Here is a 25215-nt window from a genome sequence, read left to right on the forward strand (position 1 = left end):
AACAATTAACTAAACATGGAGACTATAAACAGCATCCTGTTTTTAACACATCGTTCTTGGACACACATGGCCAATTACTAGCCACATTTATCCACAATTCGTGTCTCCTGACATATCTCACACTTAATGTCAAACACATCACCCCAAACAAAACGACAATTACATTTAACATCTTCAACCAACACCGTTGTTTTGTAAGCACGTCCACAGCACATCGTAGCACAGCCATCGTGTCCGTTAGACGAATGATTACACGCACGACCAAATGTACCAACAATGCCCATGGAATAATTTGGCTCACAGAAATTCTCAGACTTCTTAAAGAAAACAAGTTTATCTTGTATTTCCTTGCTACCATCTGTTTTTATCTTTCGCGACAATCTCACTCTTTTATAAAGTCTATTATTAGTTTTGTTCCAGAATGAGCGTATTGGATTCTGGTATAGCTTCCAAATCTCCTGACCAACCGTTTCGATCTTGGGAACAGTTCTTCTGCAGAGTTTGTAGTGACAACCCGTTAAAGTTGATTGACAGTCGCACTTTTGTTGCGTGTTTTGACGGACAATCTGTGGAATGAAAAATGATTGTTGATGAAAAATGTTTCAGAAAAAAATTTTGATACCTGTAAGGGAACTCTTTCGCTGTACAATAGACCTTTTTCCTACCGATGTCAAATGCAGAAAGTCTGATGAAGTTTGTTAATTTTTCGGAGCCGATCAAACCTCGCGTTGCATTTGCATCCGCCAATTGACGTCATAATGAAGAAGGTCTATTTCAAATATTTTTTACCAAAGCAATTGCGTTAAGTATGTAAATGTAGCGACCAAGCCTTGCTTACCCTTCTTCCAACGATATGATTATGTCGCTTTACTTTTTTTGAATGAGTATTGGCTCTTTTTGGGTCCATGAAAATCGTGGCCAAATAAGCGCCAAAGTTTATGTTGTCAGAACAACCATGAAGGATCGAGATTTCGTTGTTAATTCGTCGATTCAGTGCACCGCATCCACAGTATTTTGTTCTCTTCATCACGCACGTCTTGGCAACCTCAATCATTACACCAGCCGCAGTCAGAGCTTGTACCAATGCCGTTTCACGAGAGCCTGAAAATTAAATCGCTAAATCCAGCCGCTATACAACAGGCATTTTTGGGCAAGACATCAAAGGAATACCCCCCCCCCTCCCTAAATAATGCTTTTCATTTTCGCTAAACACTTTTATGGGGCGCACAATTTTAAAGAAAGGTTACAGCAGCTTTTGCGCATCCGTTCTTATCGTGACATTGGGGCCGGACTTCATGAATTAGAAATTGACAAATGACAATCCGCCAGAAACTTATGCTTAGTTTGTGATGGACATGAAAGAACGGACTTTACATCATCAGTTCATTTGAATTGTATTCAAAGAAATGAAAATAAGCAAATATCATCTTTCATTCATTCAGTCGTGTGAACTAGACTTACGTTTTCTTAGAATACCACCTTCATTTAGCACCTGTTTATAATTTAGAGGCGAACAGTTCCATCTGTACGAACTAAACTGTCTTCTGCATTCCTCCAGCGCTTGTTTCAAACCTCTCTCGATGACGGGGATCATTTCCGGGAAGCGACGACAAAGATTTTTTCGATATTTATTTAGCCATTTCATTTCTTTGCAGTATGTTTTTGTGTCTGATGAATGCTTGTCCTCCAAACTTGGTTTAAAACTTCCGGAAACCAAGGCATGACAAGTGATAAGCAAACTACATAATCGTGCGAAGTAAAATAATTAATATTTTGTATCTATATATATTCTTGTTTTAACAACTTTGAAAAGTTGATCGCAATTAATATTAAACTAAATAGTTCTCTACGAATTAAGAATATCCAGAATCCACATTAATTGGATTAATTTAATCCAAATCTTTGGCGTTGGGTAAGGACATAGGTCAGATTTGGCATTAAAGATTAAATTTGTGGGATTCTGGAAATTGCAGAAAAATGGTTCGCTTGAGGTAATAATTGCATATTCTCCTTTATATTTTAACTGAATAAATTAGACAGCTCAACTTCACTATTCTGATAATAAGGAGGGTTTTAGATCAGTAATTAGTGAGCTTAAGCAAGAGACGTTTTTCACAACACGTACGTTAACCGGAAGTAAAGTTATTGTTTCTCACCAATCACAATCCTTGGCCCAGTCTTTTTACGTTACTCAATGCCGTGCAATTGTCAGTCACTTGATGCAATAGACACTTCCTGAATTTGTTTTCGGGCAATGAAAACCATCCCACTATCAATGGATCACATTGCCCGCCTCGTTTCCAAACTATTTATTGTGTGCACACAAACAAATTCGGGAAGTGTATTAGACTGAAAACGCAAAGTTTTGACCACGCATTTACCCTTGCCATATCATTGAAATCCACGATGTTTCCAGTCCCACTGAACGGATTTCCCATCAAATATCATGGTTGTAATTAATAACATGTGCATGGTCGTTGCCTCGTTGACGTTGTGCAAGTTAAAATATTCTCGGTCACCGGTTACGATTAAGAATTAAATAATCTTAAAATGAATTTGTTCACTTTAAGGCGCTTTTGCACCATGCAATTTTCTTGCAATGGCAATGCAATTAAAATTTTGAGCTATTTTCGTATTGAGGGATTCAAATTTGTAATGAGTGTTCGAAATACTAAGAAAAATGTGAGCAGATCGTAAGAAATGTTCGTATTTGTCAACTTTAGATGCCTTGGGAGAAGAATTGCATTGCAAGTTGCAAGCAACGTTGCATAATATAACACTGGTGGCCTTTAGGTTAGCTTCTTTAAAGACTAAACGAAGCGCCAGAGTAATAAATGTCAGATACTTTAGTTTTTAGCCTCAAGCTAGTATTCTTTGGCTTTCTGAGCCGTTTCCAACCCTGCTTCAAAACAGAATTCGCGACCAAATCTAAACAAGTTAATATGGTACGAACATGCATGTACTATTCTAAACACTTATTCAGTTATTGTTAGTTACAGCATACCTGGCATAACAGAAGAGCACCAAAGCCACTCCAATAATAATCTTTGTAGCCATGTCGATAAATTCTATATGCTAGCAAAATGTTGTGGTATTTTAGCGGTATGTGTACTTTAAACCTCACCTCACGTCGGTCAGAATAAAATAGTTCAATGTCGGTGTCGGTGTACTGTTCTTTCAAAGAATATCCTATACTATATGAGATACATACAAGTTAGCGATTCAAATCTGAACCGTCAAATTTTACAAAGATTCAAAACCCTGAGTTTTATTTATTTTGAGGCATGTCCTCCTAGGATGTCCTGCAAATGGCCTCTCAAAAAACCGCCTTTAGAGTTTACAGGGTGTATCAAAAAAAACGCAACTCGATAATTTGAATAAATTTAAAGTGGCATTGTATTTAACCTCCCTCTTGTCTAAAATTAATTAAACGTGACCATTAAAGCAGGCACATCGAGTTTATCAGTACAAGAGACTGTTTTATTGCATGATACGATAGACAATCAATCCATGCTGCCGCGCTCTTCAACATATCCCTCAATTCGTTCAACACAATGGATGACTCGTGTTTGCATATAATATGGTGAACTGCATTGAATTTGCAGCATGTAATTTGACAGTTACACACGACTCACCTGTGCATTAATCATCCAACAGAAGCTTCATTTCAATAGGGGGTACTTTTTTATACACCCTGTTATACCTATCTTATCAATTAATTTTGCTATTCTAATAACAATGCATTTTTATTGGTTTTCCTCATTCCAGTTGAATAACTTTATTCACAAAATGCTTGTTCATGGCATGAATATAGGCATGTAACAGAGCTAGTAAAAACGGATTCCTTTCAGATTTGAATATGCCCCCTAGCGGCTGTAGTATAAACTTTAAATATAAATCTTTTTCGCTTTTGGATATTGAATACAACCTACGATGTTAAAATTGTAGCCCCTAGCCATTGTTGAATACGTTAAATTGGATGCTTTTGGCATTTCAAGGGAATCCAAGTCAGATAAGTTAACGCCATAATTTAACGGCAAACGTAAATGTGAAAGCCAAAACCTTTTACTAACCCTGTGTTTGTTTTTAAGGGACATATTTTTTAAGGTGGCTCCCTACAGTTTCTCGAAATTTTTAGATGCACATTTCAAACGGGGGTATTCAACATCTAAACGTTTGACTAGAAGACTAAAATTTTATGTAACTTTCTGGCATACATCTAAAGCAGAAATCTATTCAGAACCTGTGCTTGGCAGTCGTTGCTACAGCAACAGAGACGTTTCAAAATGGCCGCTAAAAAGCATTTAATCGAGTTTATATCGCAAACGAGTTCGGTGACCTCCAATTTTTTTTTCAGCAAAATTTTACACTATAGATGTTTTATCGATAGTAAAGTTTGTAAAAATTTTATAATATGTTATTAGCTCAGTGTCAAAAAAAAGGAATAACATAAATAGCTTCATATTTTTCAACGTTTATGTAGATAGCTGTTTCATTTAAAATCTTAACTCGCTTAATCAGGTCGTCAGGAATGTTCTCAACCCAAACCTACCAAACTACTCTACCAAGAATAAACTGAACTGTAAAAATATATTTTAATGAGCGCTGTCGTTGAAAATGAGGTTGAAAAACGAAGCCAGAGTTTCAGAGTACTGCAGTTCAATGAGATTATTTAAGCCGGCCAACTCGGTAAAAACCCAGAAAATAAAAAGAAATTAACTCTTACCGATTTACTTAGCTCTTTGAACCTTTAAGTATCGTACGAAAATGTTTTCTTTCATTTCAAAACATTTACAAAACATTCACAACGACAACTCGATGAGGTTGTAAACATTTCAACACAGAGGATATCAGAACAGAGAGGCTCGTCTCTTCCGATTTTATTTTGGCACAGAGGAGATATGGACAGAGGTTTTTTCACACTTTTTTTTTTATCAAATTTTCGCCAGGCATATTATATCCTTGGGCTTTCTAAAAAAGATATATTTTATAGCACTTGCCTTACACTACAAAAAAAGTTTGAAACACTTTAGCCAAAGCGTTAAATTTATTTAAATTGCATTTTTACAGGAAAAAATTCCATTTTTCCTTGTTAAAAATGTGCTCGGAGCTTACCAGAAGGGGTAGCGCGTGCGAGTAAACAAGTACGATCGTACTATTGGACCAGGAACTGGTGAAGTATAGATTCAATCTTTCTCTCCAGGATGAAATTTCAAATATCTATGAACCTAGGCAATCTTTCGAACGGTTATGTTAAAATTGTCGTTTTTCTACATTTTCTCGTCTGCAAAGACACTTAAAATGTGCCGAGTTGCACATCTATGTCCTAATCTATGCCGCTGTAGCTGGCGAGAAGCTAGCGTTGCGTGCACCGTGCCACTGTCATTAGAGTCCTTTTTTATGTATGCTGGACAAAGCCTAAACTAATAAATAAAAGATAAGTAATGCCCTAGAGAGAAACGCATTTAACGCAATGGTCCTATAGTCATGAATATATATTGTGTACAAAACAAAGAAAATGCACGACTTTCTGGCTTGAACTCATAGTATGTGAATATTGATAATATTAAAATTTGCCTCCCGCCACAATCTGACATGGCTTGCAAATCTTCTCAAGAATATAAGCACAAACAATTTAACTCCGTAAGTCGATAGAGAATAACGTTTAAGATAGTTGTGTGAAGTTTTATCACGATCTGGTGCGAAATGACGGAGCCTTAGGGCCTGTTTACATGGAGCCAAGTTACCCGGGTAACCGAGTTACTCGCCTTGCCGGGACAAAACGGTACAGTGTTTATATGCAACCGAGTAACTCGGTATTTGTTACGGTACATTGTAATTACATGACGTACTTATTATGTAGGACTCAAAATTTCAAAAAGTTTTTTCAATGGTGGTAAATGAAACGTAAACGCGCATGCGTGTTTAGCGAATATTCTACTCGCCTAGCCGAGTTTCCCGTTGAAAAGTGTTTACATGGTATAACCGAGTAACTCGCCTTGCCGAGAACCCGGCACAGTTTGCCGAGAACTCGGCACGCCGAGTTACTCGGATGCGCCATATAAACAGTGAACCGAGAATCCATACAATATATAGAACAGGCGAGAACTCGGTGCTGCCGAGTAACTCGGTTAGCCGGGTAACTCGGCTCCATGTAAACAGGCCCTTAGCCATTTGAAATTGCTTCAGTTATGCATACTAATATTGAATATAATCTATACGGATTACGTTACAATTTTGAGTTGCTTCTAAATTTCTTTAAAATATAAAAATCAAAATTATAACTCCGTCAATCGATGGGGAATATCGCTAAGGATAGTTGTGCGAAGTTTAATTGCGATCTGATGCGAATTGACGGAGCCTTAGGCTTTTTTAAAGAGCGTCACCCCCTAACAACAACAACAACAACAACAACAACAACAACAACAACAACAACAACAACAACAACAACAACAACTACAACAAGATTAGCCGCGTGTGGGGACCAGGTCCTGGTCCAAAAAGTGGGGACGCGTGGAGCCGCAAGTCGAGCCTCTGTCCATATCTCCTCTGTGTTTCAATAAATTGTTTTTTAGAAACTTATCGGACCTCAAACAGTTCACTGGATGATTTTTATGTATCACATTTATCTAAAATCTTGAATCTAATATTATTATAATATATTATTATTATAAAATATGTTATTATTATGAATCGAAGGATAATATTTATAGTTTACCATTGTGTTGCAATTTTTTTAGCTTCATTCAAACTTTTAGCTGCTCTCAATTAAGGCAAAAAATATATTATACATTATTATATGACTAGAATAGTTCATCGGTCCATCAACTAAAATCAAGCATTCTGATTGGTTCCTGAGGGGTCGGTAACCAACAGTACGGATCGGCCAGGTTTCTCTTAATCGTTTTTAGTCATATAATAAATAGTTTATTGACTGAGCTTGTTCGGTCCGTACAGGAGGATACTGGTCTCGTTCTTTTTTCGCTTGATATGAGCTATTCCCCTATCTGATTGGTCGAGCTACCCACCGAATATCAGCTCGTATATGGTGGTAGCAAAACCAAAGAAAAAGCAAAATGGCTGCATGACCGAATTAATTAATTATTATTTTAATGTAAATGGCTATATTATTAAAGAATTATACCACTCGAACTCGAGCTCGTGGTATAAATGTGCAGTCATGGTCTACCCGAAAGAGTGATTTGAAACAATCCATCTTTCACGGACAATGATTATGAAAAAATGTATACGGTCAGTCTTTCGAGGATGAAAACTCAAAGTATTCATGAAAAATAAGACTTAGAATTCCTGTTTATCAGGGGCCGGTTGTTCAAAAGCAGGTTAAATTTAACCCTGGGTTAGTGCTAAACCTGGGTTAAGATCCTTAACCCTAGGTTAGCTAAACCTGGGTTAAAACTGTGTTGTTCAAAGCAGGGTTAGCAGTAGGGTTAGTTAACCCAGGGTTAAAATATTTAACCTAAGATTAAATGTATTTTAAGGACTAAATTGGATATGAGAACGTTTTCGATTGGTCAATAAACGAGCGTCAAAACTTTACCCGTCGAGGATATATTGTCAGTCGAAAGATTATATGCCGTGAGGGCAGGGTCGAAGGGACGTTGTTTTGAACATCAATTTCCGTGCATGGAATTTTGGAAAGATTCGAAATGAAAGGCCATTTTGTATGATAAACAATGTCGACGTGAAATAAAATCAAGCAAATTATAAACAATCTATTTTAAAATTTCAGGCATTCTTTGATGATTCAAAATTCAGGAACAAACGTAGCCTTACCACTTGCTGCCAATCAAAAGAATCGAATTTTGGCATCCGAAACAAATATTTCGATTACGATGTTTCAATTTGTACGGTTGTATTCATTTATCGTGTATTGCATTGAAGCGAAGATAAATAAATCAATACATCAGCTGAAACCGAACGAAGTCAAACTTAAATAATTCTTTGCTGTCGAAATTATTCGTAAAACTTTTCAAAAGTGACAAATTCATGACGAATTATACGTGTTTACGTGTTTCAGCTCCTTATTCATCCATTTTGAATCGAAGTTGACCCAGGATTAAAAAGTTAACCCACCTAGCTAGCAGGGTTAATTTTTTTATCAATTTTAACCCAGGGTTAACGCTAACCGAGCTTTGTGCAACGCAAATCAACTAAGGTTTAAAATTTAAACCTGGTTTAGGCATTTTTAACCCTGGGTTAGCGTTAACCGGCTTTTGAACAACTTGCCCCTGCTGTTCAAGCTAATATCATTAATATCAATATGTTAATGACATTTATATAATGCGGCGTGGGCTGCTTCAGTAAAGCATCCGGTATATGATTATAAACACGAGACATGAAATCTTATATAGCTACATGGCGAAGAAGTGCCATTTAGTATAATACAGTGCGGTTTTCAATTTGATTCCTAACACTATTGCAAATCAGAAATAACGGTCTGGACCTTCGTTTATTTCAGAGTATGTGAAAAGATCCATAAACACATAAAGTAAGTATTCTGTCATATTTAGACCAAAATGTTTTCAATTTTCACGCAGAAATGTTGCATCGCTATTGGCTGCAACACTATACTTTTCAGTCAGAGTTTTTATGCCTGGGCTACATAAAAGAAAGATATCAGATAATTAGGAATAATTATGGTAGGTAAATTTGAACAATAATTAATTAACGATTTACTCTGTAACGATTTGCTTTGTTGTCTAAACATTATTGTATATGTATAATAACAGTATTTTATCTTTACAAGAACATACGAAATGCATGCGTTTCAATTCTTCATCATACTATTCTTAAGCCAGATTCTTTTCAGAAGCATCAGGTGACATTGTTAGCTGGACGTGTTATGAGATTATTATGAGATTGGTTTATCAGCGGAAATCCGCGAGATTTACAATGTTTAGTGCAGTATTTTCCGGGATTTAGGAAATGTTTATGATACTGTCTGACTATTCTGATCTAGGCAATATACAGCTCCACCACATTGCTCAACTATCTTTGTTACTCCAACAATTCACTCTTGATTTAACCGATATATGTGCAGATAGCCGGGACATGCCTGTCACAGTAATGAATGATTTCAAATAAGGTCACCCGTTCATTTCTATTATACAAATAAAGTTTCACATGCAACGTTTCTGTCTGGCTCTTAATTAATCGATACCCGCTGTGTCCCAGCTGTAAAGAAATCAGAAAGTGCGTAGGTTTAAACGGTTTAGAATAAGATTTCCTCGTATGTATATTGTTCATGCATGTGTGGTAAGAATTAAAGCGGATTGCGTGGGCTGTTTCCTAAAGCATCCGGTCGGAAAAACGAAAGATATGAAATCTAAACGTTGCCTGTCAGAATATTTTTCTGTAAGATCTATATACCACCATTACAGGCCCAAAATCAGAACTGACGTGTGTAGTTTGTTTCAAAATACACTATAATGTCAAAAGTTCTATAAGAATATGAAGTTAGTCTTGGGCCCGTTGTTCAAAGCTAGGTTATCGTTAACCCTGGGTTAAATTTTAACAAGCGTTTTATTTTATGTGCTTTTGAACCACTGTTTGTTTTAAAACTTTAGAAAATATGACTTCTATCGGTCCAGAAAATATTTACGAAAAAAGATACCTTACTTGTATTAAAATTCGCGCGGTACTCATTTTCGCTCAGCTTTAAATTCGCGCGATTTAATTTCGCGCACCTTGATGAGACTTATTCGCGCAGCTTTAAATTCGCGCAAGTAATTTTCCGTCTTCGTTCTTGTTGCTTTGTTTAATAGAACTATATTAACAATTAACGCATTTATAATGAGCACTTTTCATCAACAAATATCTCAATAAATGTCAGAACTTAATCAAAAAGCGATTACGTTTGATTAGGTGGCTTCAGAATTATATAATGCAAGCAAAATGTATGATAACAATAAAGCATGAGTCAAAATACCGATAAGAACTAAAAAAATAATGTGTTTCGAAGGAATGCTTTGCAAGAGCGATTGACCGTTAAATCTAAGGGCTGCAGGTATGATGTCATATTATTGGGAACAGGTATCATCTTGCCGTTGTTGTCGGAAATGATCTTCTTCACGGCATCCGTCAAATGTGCTTTAAAAACATCCGCTACTAAAACCCATTGTTTTGTTGCGCGAAAACCAAGCTCTTCTCTAACTTGCTTAACATAGGGGATGAGAATACGATTGACCAATTCAAGTGCTTTCGTTTCGTTAGACCAATGATTTTCCGTGTGTGTAACGTGGAATTCTTTTGGAAACTTGAATTTAGGGTGACACCGATCTGTTTTCCCCTGGTAGATTAGTTGAATGGGCAGAAACTTTCCCGACGCGGTGACTGAGAATGTCCCAGTAATTTGGCGATAATCGGCGCTATCACTGATGGGCACAAACTTCTCGTTGGTTTTGTCCATTGTATACTTGCTGATGAGCACAAACGGGAGAGGGGTCTGGTCAATGTTTATGATGAGATCGTCCGGGACGTCATAAGCACTAACCACCTCCTTGACAGAACGACAAAATGTGAAGCGAATTTCTTTCAAGAAGCCAGGAGATACGGGTTGTTTTGCAGTTGTTGCTCGGCGTTTACTGAAACCCAATCTTCTGAAAATTGACTGGCACCATGTATTGTGGAATTCCAGGATTCCTCCGTTTTCTTTTAACAAAGACCGATCATTAGCCATTACTATCCCCTTCGCTATGGAAATAGCAATGTTGTAATTGACAACACAACCGGCCGCTCTCATGCTTTTGATCATACTGATAACTTTCTCATCAATGTTTGTGGGTAACAAAGTTTTTGCTCCACGATGCTTCCTTGGCAATTGGTCGAGTTCGGTGCTTTCTTTTCGATCTTTGTAAGATTTCACAAGTCCACGAACAGTAGACTCTGGTACAGAATACTTTCTTGCTGCCGGCCTTATTCCGTGCGCAATTCCCCATTTTGCAATTTCTGCTCGTTGAAAAGCATCATATGCCCCATATTTGACCCTCTTTTTCTTTGGCTCTGGAGCGTCAACAGATATTTGCTCTCTTACTGCAGTTTCTTCGGCAGCATTTAGTTTGCTGTTCGATGATGCAACAGAAATATCGTCCTGGGAAACTTTTTTGAAATATTTTAACAGAGCCATGTGCGTTGATTTCCCGCACAAGCTATTCTCTGTTACCAATACTTGAACGGAAATGTTTGACGTTTTAGCCAATTAGTTACTAATAAGGAAGTAAAATCATTCAGTAAAATAATAATAACACATCAAATGACATGTAACACCTAAAGCAAATGCGACTGCTCATTGACTGTTCTGTTGTGTTGGAAAAATGGAGGGCATTTGTGTAGGCTGCAATGAGTTCACAAAATACACATGTTTAAAGTGCAAATCATTTGTTTGTAACCGAGGAATCCAGTGTTCAATCCCTGCATCTGAAGACTATCCTGGATGGAAAAGTGGTTCGAGTGTTGCTTTATGTGAAGCGTGCGATGGGAAAGAAAAGTATGCATCTAACTGCACTTATGCACTCGACTCACTTCAAGAAACCTACGATTCAGAAACAGACGACTCTGATTCAGTGAAACACAGCACCAAGGAGACATCGTTTTCCCTGGCTTGCGCATCACGAGGTTTTCATGAATACAGAAAAATTTGGGCTCCAAGGATCAACCAGCAGTTAACAGTAAAGCCAGAATCAAGGAACCTATTCGACCCATATGCTATTGGTCTTTTCACCAAAATCAGAGGCAAGATTGAACCATTATCACTGGTTGGACATTTGCCTCGAGAGATCTCCCGATTTTGCAAGTTCTTCATTGAATATGGGGGCAATATAGAAGCAAATGTGTGTGACATTAAATTCCGTCGATCTCCATTACCACAGGGAGGCTTGGAGATTCCCATTACCGTTACAGTCTTGAAAAACCATGCAAGTCAGAGGATCTACAGCAAAATGCAGGCATTCATGAAGGAATACTACGTGGAACCTGACAATATCCCGACTGAAATTGTCCAGGATGAAGATGAAGATATTTTTGACTTTTAATGTTACCAGGACAACTTAAAACATAAGTGAAATGTGTTTATGCGTTAATAAATGAACCGATTTGCATTATTGACAATGAGTGTCTCATATTACACCATAATTACCTTTTCGCGCGGATTATATTTCGCGCAGTACTAAAAATCGCGCACTCAGCGCTGCGCGAATTCTAGTACTGCGCGAATTTTAATACAAGTAAGGTATTCAACTTTGTAAACAAGCGATTAAAAATATTAACGTAAAGATTTCCTTTAACCCAGGGCTAAGCTAACCGGCTTTTGAACAATCGGCCGCTGGTCATATGATAACCGGCACGTAGTAATGTAACTACATGCATACAATGCTAATAACTATATATATATTATGTCTCAGCCGTATCAGTTGAAATGTAATGAGATATTATGTCATAAGGCTAAAATTTAATGTGATACGCACAGGATGTATAAAAAAGGCAATCACTTAAGGTGGTCCACTACAAAAAATCATGATTTATCCTGTTTTAAAAATTTCAAGGGATGCAGACTTAAATGTATCCCTAAGCGATCCTGAATAATGTTTTTCCAAAAAATATACAAAGACCGCTTTTCTTAGCAAACTAAAATTCTCAATCCCCTTACTTTCGTGCACGATAACTCGAAAAGTAATAAAGCTAACTTGATAAAATTCTCGTGGTTGACTTTAAAGCCAATTGGCTCGGAGGTGAATTAAAAGTTTTGTATTCCATTCAGTCTAAGTAAAATAGCGACTGGTTTTTCAGATATATCATGGACGTTTTATATTAGTATAGCATGCATGTAAAACGTTTAATACTGGACAAGTTTTTTTTATTCTAGTTCAGCTCTGAGGCAAAGATATTTAAAACTAAATAAAACCAATTCCGTCATTCTAGAGTTATAACCTAGTTTGTTATCGTGTTTACAAAAATCATTTACCACTATTTGGTAGCTATGTCTGGTCATGGTAACTCACAGACCCCTGAGCAGGGGCCAGCCGCGAGGCCAAGGACCCCCACTTTTCTGATAGAAAAAACCCAATAGAAAAAGTCCCACCTAATAGCTAGCTTCATCCCACATAGGGTATGTTCTCGGGCTATTCCGAGACCCCCTCCCCCACCCGCTTTTAAACAGGCTCGGCGGTCCCTGTAACTATAGTGATTGCATGAGGACTCCTACAAGTATTTTTTCACTCAGAGCAACTTGGCATGAAGAGATTTATATATTTTTTATCATTAAAGAAAAAAATTTTCTGTAGTGGACCACCTTAAGAACAATATGAATATTATTAATTATAAGTACAATAATTATAGTCATACAATAGTACTTCTAATAATGTAGCTCACAAATTAAAGTGAGTATTTTCTAATATTAGATGATTGCCTTTCTTTTATCCCCCAGTATATAAGCACATAAATATGGCGTAAACGTGCCGAGTAAAATTATGGTCATGTTTATGATTGTAGTGTGTAGAGGTTGGTCGCAAGATACAAGTTCACGATAACCTCGAAATGAAACACTCCCTTTGGAATATCAGTAAGTCTAAATTAACGGTATATTTAAAATTATCTCCCAATATATATCAGTCTCTTAAAAGTCTTGGGATTTCCAGAGGAGCGTTGCAAATATTCTGATGCATGCATGTCGCTATACATGGTGATCTATTCAGTACCGCCTAGCTCTATTGATTTTCGATCTCGAATGCACGATTCCTTTAGGCTGCTGCTTTCCACTGTCGCGTTTTTTGCACTTACGTACTCGCACGTAAAATCTTAAAATCTTCTAAGTTGTTGTATACTGATTAATGCCAGAAAAAACACACTAAATCATCAACAGAATCCACCCTATGCATCTATATACCGTAGTAATGATTTTAAACTTATTAGCACGTACGTACGTACAAAAAACGTCACAGTGGAAAACAAACCTTTGTTGCAGAAGCCCCACAGGTGTTGGGATTTCGGTTTGATAAAAGATCAACCCTAGATTAAAGATCAACTATGGATACTGATACCTGGACTATTGATAACACTATAAAAAGGCCGCTTTTAGAACAATATCACGATAAGCTAAGAAAGCTAACTTTGTCGTCATAGTAAAAAGGATTTTTCGTTCTAACTTCTAACTGCATGCTGCTTAGTAACATGGCGAAGTCAGATGCATTCAAATCGCCATTTCACAAATCTGTCACCAAGTCCCCGGTCTCGAATTGCTAGCAATATTACTTTTTATTTATTTTAGGAACTGTTATTTTTATTATTTTATTGCCACATGTCATTGCACTGTATGAAGACCTTAGTGAGATTTGTTTAGGAGAAAGATATACACAATATTATAGTGAGTACAATAATCGATTATTTGAATAAGTATATTTTGTTTTTATATTAATAAGTATAGTATAAGGCGAATATGTATAAAATAAGTATAGTTTTGTTTTTATATCAATAAGTATAAGTATGTATATTTTAATAAGTATTTGAATAAGTATATATATGTGGAAACGCGCGGGCGAAACAAGGGAGAAAGAGGGACAAGGAGGTGGTGGTTGCAATCAACCTCCAATAACTTGAGAAACGTTAAAATCTGGGTGGAACATGAGGGAAATGTTAGTTAAGTCTCTTACTTATTTTCTCCAGCAGAGAGATTATTTCCCGCCTGCCCTGTAATGATACGTTCGTTTTTTTAAAATCTGGTTTCTAGTTTAGCCTGTGTGTACACGGTGTCTCAAAAAAAAACGCAACCACTTAAATATGCAAGAATTAATATATGCGCGTGTCAATAGCCTATATTAATATATGCTTGGAGTTTTTTTCCTGAAGCCTCGTCGTTAAATTTGTATACTATTAGTGAACGAAGATTAAACTTTGTTTCTTTTAAAGAGTCTCTTCAACCGAATATATCCTACGTTGCGGTGCCATTTCCGTTTGTAACAAACGAAACGAATGTAACACTGACATGTGCTGGGCAGGCCAAGGTTCAGATACAGGACACAGCTAGGTACATAAGGGTTATGTTCCAAAAGAATAATAAGATGTTTCACGAATGTAGAAAAGAAGGGGTGCGTATTTCAAGAATATCCTGCAGTATTAGCGTCACTGGACTCACCAGCAACGACACATTTACATGCATTATTAAAAGCGGAATGGCACCATGCAACGCCGCTCGCCTGAGTTTTCAAGTTGAAGGTAAGTTTCCGTAATATAATGCAATAAAGAGTAATAGAGCTATTTTATTTCTTTTCTCAAAGCTAATAATAAATAACAAGCAACTTCATCTTGCCTTCAATCGGGCAAGTTTGATTTCGATCACTTATTCATTGGTGGTATCTTTGGGAAGCTGAATAACTCTGCTCTTTTATACCTATATACCGCATAGGATTAATAATAAAACAATAAATTCAATATATCGATTTTACTTCAACTAATACAGATGCATGCATCCACCTTTTTTTAGGACTATCTTCTCTGAATGCTTCACTTACGTATGCCACAATCAGAAACGACTTAAGAAAAATTGAAGTATCTTGTATCGGTACTGGAATACCTGAACCTGATGTGGTATGGTTATTAAACGGCTCTATGATCAATCACACAAGTACTCAATATGATACGAAACGAAAACGTGAAATTGGCCAAAATGCGTATCGCGTGAATTCAACAATCATCATTAGTGGAAGAAAATTCCCGATGAGCATACGTTGTGTAGTGCAAAATGGAAAATATAAAGTTCACTCGAGAACTGTGTATGTATTACACGTTGAAGGTGAGTATCGTGTACCACACAGGAAAGTGGTGGATCCAGGAAAAGGCAGAATAAAATTACCACAGTTGCAATTTGTAATCTGATTGGTAGATTTATAGATTTGAAGATTCTTTAGAAATCTATAGAGAGTGGCGTATTTCTGAGGAATTTTTTATGTCAACATTTAACATGTTTTAAAAAATGTATGTTTTTAGTTGTTGGCGTGGAACAGACAAACGCAATGGTTCGCTGGTTCGGTCTTTCAGCTTTGGGTACACGTCTCATGAATGTTTCTGTTTTTACCGTTACCTTGAAGTGTGGCAAGGAATTTAATAAAACCATCACAATATACAACAAGTCAAGCGTTATATTCACAGATCTCACGAGAGGTAGAGAATATGTCATAGAGGTTGAAGCATTTACGAAGAGAAATGATGTAATCCTAGGAGCTGCAAAGCTTTTTCTACCAGGTACTATGAACTAACTCCCCTACATATCTATGCAAGTAAAGCCCAATACCTCATGGATCAAATATCACCAAATATCACGATAGTAGCATAGTTACTAGTTAGTTCGCACAATTTGCCACCACTGTGATTCAATAGTGCATGCTTCTAAGACGTTTTGGAATAAAAATCGAATAAAAGAAGTTTTGGAATAAAACATCGGCATACTGTCGCAAGAAAATTTAAAGCAGAGCAAGTATGATTTCCTTAGTTTTGGGGGTGATCTTTTTTATATATTAAATATAATATGTTCCATCACCTGAACGATAGAAAACTGGAAATTATTTCATTCTTTATTTTGGAAGGGCATGTGAATTTACCCCGAGTATTTTATTTCGTGTGCGGGATTTTCAATAACTCCTGTAAGTTATGTATAAGTGGCCATTTGGGTAAAATTCGTTCTGTTAACAATATGCGTGCGTTGCATGCAGAGGGCTGCTTTCCAAGATAATTTTAACAAAGCTTCCCTGTTTTGCATCACCACACCAACCTTACTCATGTAAACAGTGTTGAAATGAAGTCGGCCCTTTCTTAATTCTGATTCAGTCGGGATGATCGAATTGAAGCAATCTATTATTAGTTTTAAGACCTTAAAAGAGGGGGTATCCGCCCACGAAATTAACTTGAGAGACGTTTCATTGCATGGGCGGATACCCGGAGTTCAAGATCTATAACTAGAATAATATACCGACCTTATAAGAACCCCGCTCTATTGAGTGAATACCATGCCTCAGGGAAAATACCCCGGGTGCGAGCTATTCAGGACACGGTGGTCATGTGGTATATGAAACAAATTTTGTGATTGGATAAGTATTTTTTGGTATAATAATATTCCTAGCTGTTTTCATTTGCATAAATAGTATCATAAAATGCGTATAACGTGTAATCGCACTCAATGTTGATCTAATCGCATCTTAATGTTTTTTGGTGGGTGAATTAACATCATTTCGACACCAATACATTGAGAGAGCCCTTTTGAAGGAGCCGCGATACATTATTTTCCTTCTTAGATAAACTTCCCAGGCCAAGTCATGTCTACCTTGCAAAGATTACTTCCAAAAGAGCAGTGGTTAAATGGGAAAAGATTTCAGCAAACCAAAAAATTCATGGCGTTTTGCTGGGGTATAAATTGACGCTTATTGGCAAGACAAGGGAAATAGATTTCACTCTGGCAAACCACACTAATCACGTAGTGTTACATGACCTAACCCCGAGATCTAATTATACCCTCTCAGTACGAGGATTCACACAGTATGATGATGGATATATTGAGCTTTTCAACTTTTCATCATTAGGTATGTTGTGTGTAGTAACATAGCTACACCAAGTCGTTACATAACTGTAGAAATTTAAAATATTTTCTGTTAAAGTGCCTATATCACTTGTGGGATCTTTACGGATTTGAATAGAGCTTGAAAAAATAGTTTATAAGTTCTACAACCCGTTTTGATATAATTAAATAGTTTCGAAAATACGTCGGTTGGGGGACTGGGACTCAGGAATGATTTGCAAACACGCCGTCTTTTATAATGTAAACATGAAGAGTTTCACTGGCGATATAGTTTGCGCTTTTCAAAAAAAAATGCGGGAACGCTGCGTTGTGTATGGCTGTAGCAACTGGGCGAGTTTTTCTTAAAATATTTTATGTTATTGGAAGATCAAAGTAAAATTACAATTGATTATATTATGTTTGACAAGAACTCGGTTCCTGAGTCCCAGGCGCCCGAGCACGACGGAAATTTAGGCAAATCGTCATGTTTAGATGTAAGTATTTCCGAAACTATTTAATTCTGTCAAAAACGGTTGTAAAACTTATAAACTAATTTTTCAAGCTCTACTCAAATCCGTAAAGATCCCACAAGTGATATAGGCACTTTAGATGAACTTAATTGAATACAAATGATATTTCTTTTCCCTCCAAATACTGTTAAAGTAGCTTCATTCGCTCGCTACCGGCGGGTTCTTCACCCCTGAGTGTCTTAATAACAAGAGATCGTTTTTTTTTTAAATCATTCTGATAGCTTACACCTGCAAGGAATTCAGGTTTTGCCCTCAATTCGGACCTACCAATTTTTGGCATAGATGACACCCCCGAATCATGCTATATTTGTGCAATTAAGGGTTACAGACTATTGTGAGTGGTTTGTTCACAAATAAACGCACGCGCTGACCATACAATAAACGAGAAATTTCAATATTGCACGAGGTGTATGGTTCCGCTAACGAGTGAATTCACGAGATGTATGTTCAGAAAGTGCGTTTATCTGTAAACAAAATACGAACATAAAGTCTCTAACACTTTTAATATACGGTACAATCTGGGTTTATTGATTGCTGCATTGAAGATCCAAGCTTCGTTGCAGTCTGTCATTTTTTAATAAACCATGATTTTCATGGGTTATTGCGAATAAATGATTATTCCCATGATCTGTCGCCAGGCAACAAGAAACCACGTGATTGATTTTGACTAATCGCGTGAGTAGATTTAGCCCAATGCACGAAGATTTTATACAATATTGCTTGAATTGTTTTAGATGTAATTCCTGCACCGAAGAACGTGCAGATTGTTATCTTGTCCAAAAATTCAGCTGGGGTTCAATGGACTCTCATTCAGCAACACAAAGAAAAACACGATGAAATTATTGGCTATAGAGTTATTGTGAGAAATGCAATACATTCTTTCAAGGTTGACACTTTAAGTGTCACGTATTCGGTTGCTCTCAATCATCTTTTACCCGAAGCAAATTACAGTGTATCAGTTTTCGGCTTTGGTAATGGAACAAAAGGAATTTCAAGCAAATGGATACATTTTAAAATAAATGGTGAGTTGTGATCATAACACTTTTGTAAGGCCTGGTTCTCGTTTGTCACCGACGGTCGGCGATGGCTATTGTCGGTGATCACTGATGAATGAAGTGTTTTGTTCTTTCCAATTAATTTTCTTCGTCATCGGCCACAATACATCGCGGACGGTTGGCGAATTGTTGGAATTCATATATTCGTCTTATACCTGACCGATTTCTTTTTTTTTGTACGCTGTTGTTCCTACGGTATATTTGCATGAATATATGTACTGCAAATTACACTTATCCCATAAGTCTCGTTAAGATTTTACATCATTTTTTTTCACTGACGTTTCATGCAGAGGTGAACGAGTGAATTAGTTACTAATGTTCAAATAAGAGCTCTTAAAACTACATCAGAGCATTCGCAACGTATAACTCGTTCACATCTATTGAAAGAAGAAAATCGCACGTAAAATAGCAGCAAAATTCGCAAGTGTAAACGGGCGACCTCTTTTGATAGATGTAAATGAGTAGTAATGTATAAGAGCTCTTATTTCAACATCAGTAACTAATTCACTCGTTCTCATATATTAAAAGAAGAAATTCGCACATAAAATCGCTGCAAAAATTGCAAGCGCAAACGAGCCTTTAGAATCGAATCAGGTTATTTGTTGCGGAGACACCGCTGCTGCTATATCACGTTGCTTAACATCTCAACAACGTACAATTAGCCTTTCGCACGACGACATTTTCTTCAACTCGGTATAAAAAATTATAACAACATGAAAAGCATTTTTTTTTAATCAACAGACCCTTTGAAGAATAAAGTCTCAATAAATCTGGCCATATTCATCGTCGTGGCATGTGTTTGTGGTATATTATTTAACGTAATATTACTGATAACAATTTCTTTTCTTAGATCGTGAGGGGCCATCTGGAGTTAGTAATAAAGGAGGAACTAACACAGACGGAAGGAACTTTACTTTAACAATCATCGTTGTTTTGATTGTCGGAGTTTTGTTTTAGGCGACAACTTTTGAGTAGCCACTGTGTCGGATGTTTTACGAATAGTCAATTTTTACGTCACTAATAAAATTTATGGTAAAATAATTTTACAAGTCGTTATATCTCATTGTTTTCCCATGCTCCAAAAAAGCCTAAATTTCACAAAAAGAAATCAGCTTCGCCACCAAAAATGTTGTCAGTGGTTTTTTAATTTACCGAAATATATATAGTTGTGCCAAAACAAGCATTTGTTGTAAATCGATATAATATAAAAATAGCGCCATAGTGGAAAAACATGAGAACATGAATTACAACTAAATCCAATACCTGAACTATATCCATTGGAATATATAGATATTGGCAGAAATCATCACAAATATTGCATTCTCAACGTGACACTACATTATTTTACCGCAAGCAACTGGCAGAATCTCAAATAAACTCTCCTGATTTATGTTTCTTGTTGTATGAGTGTAGACAAAATATGCCTTTTTGGAGAAGCTATGTAGCTGTAAATACTATTTTAAAATCGAAGGTGCCTTTTTTGTTTCCTACGTTAGCATACTTACACGTGCCCAAATCATTTTGATAGAGCATAAATGTAAACTACACTATAGTGGTGTCCTTGCAGCTTTGTCATATATATATTATATATATGTATGTTTTTAGCCGCACTTTTATTTACCAAAAGTGCCCCAGGAAGCTGGTGTCCCCCCAATCTTTGAAAAGCTTCCAACGCCCCTGTTTGAAGACTCTGACTGAATTTATTGTCGCACGAGGACGGTTGTATTAAAGCCAAACGCACACCAGCTGCCTCGCACTACCTGCTGTTTTTGATATTTGCCAGGCAGGAAGTTCTACCTTGCAGATGATCTTGACAAGTAAATTTTTTTTACTGAATAGCACTTAATATACACTTACATCCTGTGCTGTCACAATTTAAATATGCATACCTTCAGCTGTTAGGGAGTTTGTTTTCAATAACCTGAGACAAAGAACTTTTGAAAAGAATATATTAACTATTCCAACCTTCCCTCGATAGAGTCAAACTTTTCTAAAGAAATTTCGTTAGATGAGAGAATGCTGCTTATATCAGTATGCTGCGTGGGTGCTTGTTATGACAATATTATTTTACAACATCCGGTGTAAAAGTTGAAGTAAAGCGGAAGACAAAAACCTCTCTTTATTCTGACTGGTTTTGAACAACAGAGAGTACGAAGTTCATTATCAACAACAGATTATTTATCCATTCTACAAAAGTATTTGTACAAAGTAAGTATAAACATGGAAGTTAAATAATATTCCGCCGTGAAGAAATATATTCGCATTGTGAACATTCACGGATTATAATTTCGTAGGGATTTTAACGTGATTAATATAGGCTACAGGGTGTCTCAAAAAAATGAAAAATATTGAAATCACCCATAACAATGTAATTGTTAGAGTTTGAATGCCTAAGCACTCTGTTGATATGATATCACAAGATAAGCACTCGTTGTTCCGCGGTCAGCTGTACCATTTTCTTTCGAAGCAACAACAAGGCTATAATTTAAATTTAATCATTTTCACAACTTCAACTTTTTCGTATTCGCATTTTATAAGTTGCATTAAATCTCCACGGGCTCATGAAATTCGTGAACACGGCATTCAAATTTTCACAATGAGTGCATGACTTCAATAGTTTTCGTTTGAGACAACCTGTACAATGAAATATGATTATCTCAGGGGGCGTGCGGTGTTAACACTGATTCAATACAAGAGAACCTGCATTGTTGGAGCGTTTTCAATTGATGATTCAAAGTGAAGAATTTTGACGTAAGCACTCATTTTCTTTAAATAAGATACGGACTTACGGAAATGCTGCTTTGTCATACTCCATATATGTTTTATCATACCATAGGCATAGTATTACCTATACAAATATCCAAAAATTTTCGTGGAAGTTCGATAACCGCTTCCCTTAAAAATTTAAATAACATAATTAAGTAGTTCCTGCATGGGTATAAGGACGATTAGTTGTATAAAATTGTGAAGAATTCGAAATAACTGGAAACAAATGCAGGTTGACTATATTTGTCTTATGCCAGTTACAAATATTGCTAGTTGTATTCTGTGCTGGCGTTTCAGTGGAATATTCAACCCATTTATACTTGTTGACTTTGAACATTAGCAGGCTTCAGATTAATTAATCCGATTATCAGCTTAAATTATCTTATGATAATATTGTTTATATAATATACGACATTTCAAATTAAGCGTCTGTTTAACATTTTCAAGACAAATTATTTCATATTCAAATCGTTAATTAAAATATGAAATAAAATTGCTTTGAAAAGCAACATTTAGCTTACATGTTTTTTGAAGATGTCGTTTCTCAGAGAAGGTTTAATTAATTTTCATCAAATTTCATGTGAACTGAGCTTGAGGAGGGAAACAACTCTGTATGTAAATGACTGCAAATAATCGTTAAATTTGTAATTTATACGACGACGTTCATATATGAAACAGGGCTTGTCGTAAACGGCAATCTAAAGCTCTTTATAAATGCCTGCATTGGTGAAATACTCAAAATACCTGCATGATGCATAATTATTACCCTCAGCAGAAAGTCAAGTGTTACTTTTTTATTTAAGAATTTTATACAATTTCCGTGTTTTGTTCGTCATATATTAATTGTATGTAGCTCTACAGTCTACAATATTGATATCAAATGTTCTGGCAAACGCGTTTTCACGAACCCTCGTGCGATTCGCGTCGTAACTCGTAACTAAACCGCTACGTAACCTCTCCCTTTATCGAAAGACAACTTAAAAATCCATTTTATATTAAAACTAGCCAAATTTAAGCTACTCACTGCAGAAATTGGGTGAGCTAGAATTCCTCATAAGAAAAAAGAATGAGTGAAAAATTTCACATCAAAGAACATATATTGCAGGCCCATACATTACTAATCTTAACAACCTCAAGATCATTGACAGAGCAAACTATGGACACTATATTAATCGAGGCATCGAAACACTACAGAATCGTGTACACAACACTTTGTACAACTAATGATGACAATAATGCAAGAATTTACCCCAACAATAGCCAGTTTTGCTTGAAGATAGCCTACAGATCATTATCGTTGGCAAATAATTACGATACCTTTTTTAGCATTAACCGACCTATATACCATACGTTATAAATTTATCCATTTCTGTATTCAGATTCAAACGGGTATTAATTAAATACAATCAACTTTCCCGTCAAATTGAGTTTCTGCATGTCCCTAGTATAATTTCGGCTAATACTGTTTAGTCTACCGTACTTTTGGTTTAGGATTTTTTGTTTACCACCAGAAGTTATTTGTCGTGTCATCATGCATGTTTAATCTGGTCGTGCTTGCCACATATTTATTTAATTTCTAATGGAGCTAAATAGAACCCTCTCTTGCTACTCCTGTGGAAACCTCCAAAGCGCTTTTTGTGCATTTTGTAGATCCAACAGGTTTATAACAACTGATTAGCGTGATCCAAACTTAATCAAACGGAAATCGAAATGGGAAACATTGTTTGGAACTTGTGTAAGTGCTCTAAATTCCAGTGCATAGAATTCCTGATCATCCGTTTTAAAAATAATATTCTTGTATGTTTGCATGGTGACATCAATAAGTAAATTAGCTGGTAGCTAGGCACACCACGTAAGTTGTATGTAAAAGTTTTAAAGTATTTTAAAGTATTTTTAGTTCGCAGTATTTAATACTTACGTGGTGTACTTACAAGCTAATTTGCTTATTAAAAATAATTGAAAAATAATTATGCATATAATTATTATATGAATGACAATATTGAAAAAGAATATACATTTGTAACTACATTTAGACCGTTTATTAAAGGCTAATGTGCGCGATTGCATGATTATTGTGAATTGTCATCGCTTTCTTTCAAATCTTCCATGTTGTGTCCGAATTCGGGATATTTCCGCGCAAAGCAATCGCAGATCGATCGCGTGGATTGCGAAGTTAAATTTTTGTTTAAACTCTTTTCTTTTAGGCTGCATTATCCTCCTGGTTGCAACAATTCAGCACAACCCGCTATGACGCTTTACGAAGACCTCAGCAGCCTATGTTTGCTCCACATAAAATCCGAACATTTTAGTAAGTTACATTTTGGAAGGCTTTGTAGTGTGCAGCAGGTTACTTGAACTGTGAACAATATTAGTATCGATAAATTCTTGTATGTATGCATGGTGACAGTCGATAAGTAATTTAGCTTGTAGGTACACCACGTAAGTATCTAATACTGCAAAGCTTTTTAGTCCGTTAACCCACAATGTAGTATCGTTATATTAATATCGATTGAGGTTGACTGGGATATGAAAAATTACTGTTAGTAATATTACGTTAAGCGTAATAAATTCGAAAGTAACCCGTGAATATATTTGATATTTTCACGAGATATTTGCATACAAAAATGTGCGCGATATCAATCGTCAATGTTGTACACACACACACATACACACACACATATATATATATATATATATTATATTTTTAATTTGTAGTCAAAATTACAAGCTTTATGACATAAAATACCGAATTATTTATTTTGGCATTATTACCCTATACACAACCTAGTTTTCCTCCCAGTTCTGACTTTTATCGTTTTTTTATCTCCCAGTGATGTTATTCAATTGATCGAATCTTAAAGCAGTTTGGTTAAAAAAGAAAAGAATTTAACAAAATCCGCAAAAATATTGCAGCCATTGCTAACAATACCTCTAATGGGAAAGAGGTATCTCTTCACTAACAAGATCTCCACTAACAACACCAATTAATAAAGAGCAATATTCTTCTTTTTTCTTTTAAATGGTCTCTACAACCGAACCTTATTATTGGTTATATATAGGTTATTCTTTTTTTTTTTAAAGAAACTCTGATACCAAACATATCTTACAGAGCGACACCTTACCCATATGCGACAAAAGACACCAATATAACATTGGAATGTACCGGCTCGGTCAAGATTAACTCCCCAAACCAAGGATATATGACAAGGTGGAATTTCGTAAGAACAATAATGACATACACAAATGTGAAGTTGAAGAAGTACTTCGTTATAAAACTCTCTCCTGCAGTGTTACAGTCACTGGGGTT

General features: G+C 36.2%; 2 protein-coding genes across 3 annotated transcripts; one reads left to right on the plus strand and one right to left on the minus strand.

Annotated features, from left to right (window-relative positions):
• Nucleotides 1-63: 63 nt before the first annotated feature.
• LOC114536384 (protein Wnt-2b-like) lies at nucleotides 64-3226 on the minus strand. Its single transcript, XM_028557740.1, has 4 exons — nucleotides 3005-3226; nucleotides 1462-1739; nucleotides 839-1101; nucleotides 64-566 (listed from the first exon to the last, which is right to left on the minus strand). The coding sequence occupies exons 1-4, from the start codon at nucleotides 3055-3057 to the stop codon at nucleotides 78-80; spliced, it is 1083 nt and encodes a 360-aa protein (XP_028413541.1). The 5' UTR covers nucleotides 3058-3226; the 3' UTR covers nucleotides 64-77.
• A 5120-nt stretch (nucleotides 3227-8346) lies between these two features.
• Nucleotides 8347-20587, plus strand: LOC114536418. Of its 2 annotated transcripts, XM_028557775.1 has the most exons (10): nucleotides 8347-8509; nucleotides 13507-13576; nucleotides 14282-14377; nucleotides 14920-15225; nucleotides 15494-15802; nucleotides 15997-16053; nucleotides 16159-16251; nucleotides 17298-17582; nucleotides 18822-19109; nucleotides 19993-20587. In XM_028557775.1, exons 2-10 carry the CDS (start codon nucleotides 13552-13554, stop codon nucleotides 20097-20099), a joined length of 1566 nt encoding a protein of 521 aa, XP_028413576.1. In that variant the 5' UTR covers nucleotides 8347-8509; nucleotides 13507-13551; the 3' UTR covers nucleotides 20100-20587. The 2 variants fall into 2 exon arrangements, with proteins under 2 accessions (XP_028413576.1, XP_028413575.1); XM_028557774.1 differs by having other exon boundaries at nucleotides 15997-16251; nucleotides 19993-20585.
• Nucleotides 20588-25215: the final 4628 nt, after the last annotated feature.

This window comes from Dendronephthya gigantea, unplaced genomic scaffold (assembly GCF_004324835.1).
Source record: "Dendronephthya gigantea isolate DGI-Jeju-01 unplaced genomic scaffold, DenGig_1.0 000135F, whole genome shotgun sequence".
Taxonomy (NCBI): Eukaryota; Metazoa; Cnidaria; class Anthozoa; order Malacalcyonacea; family Nephtheidae; genus Dendronephthya; species Dendronephthya gigantea.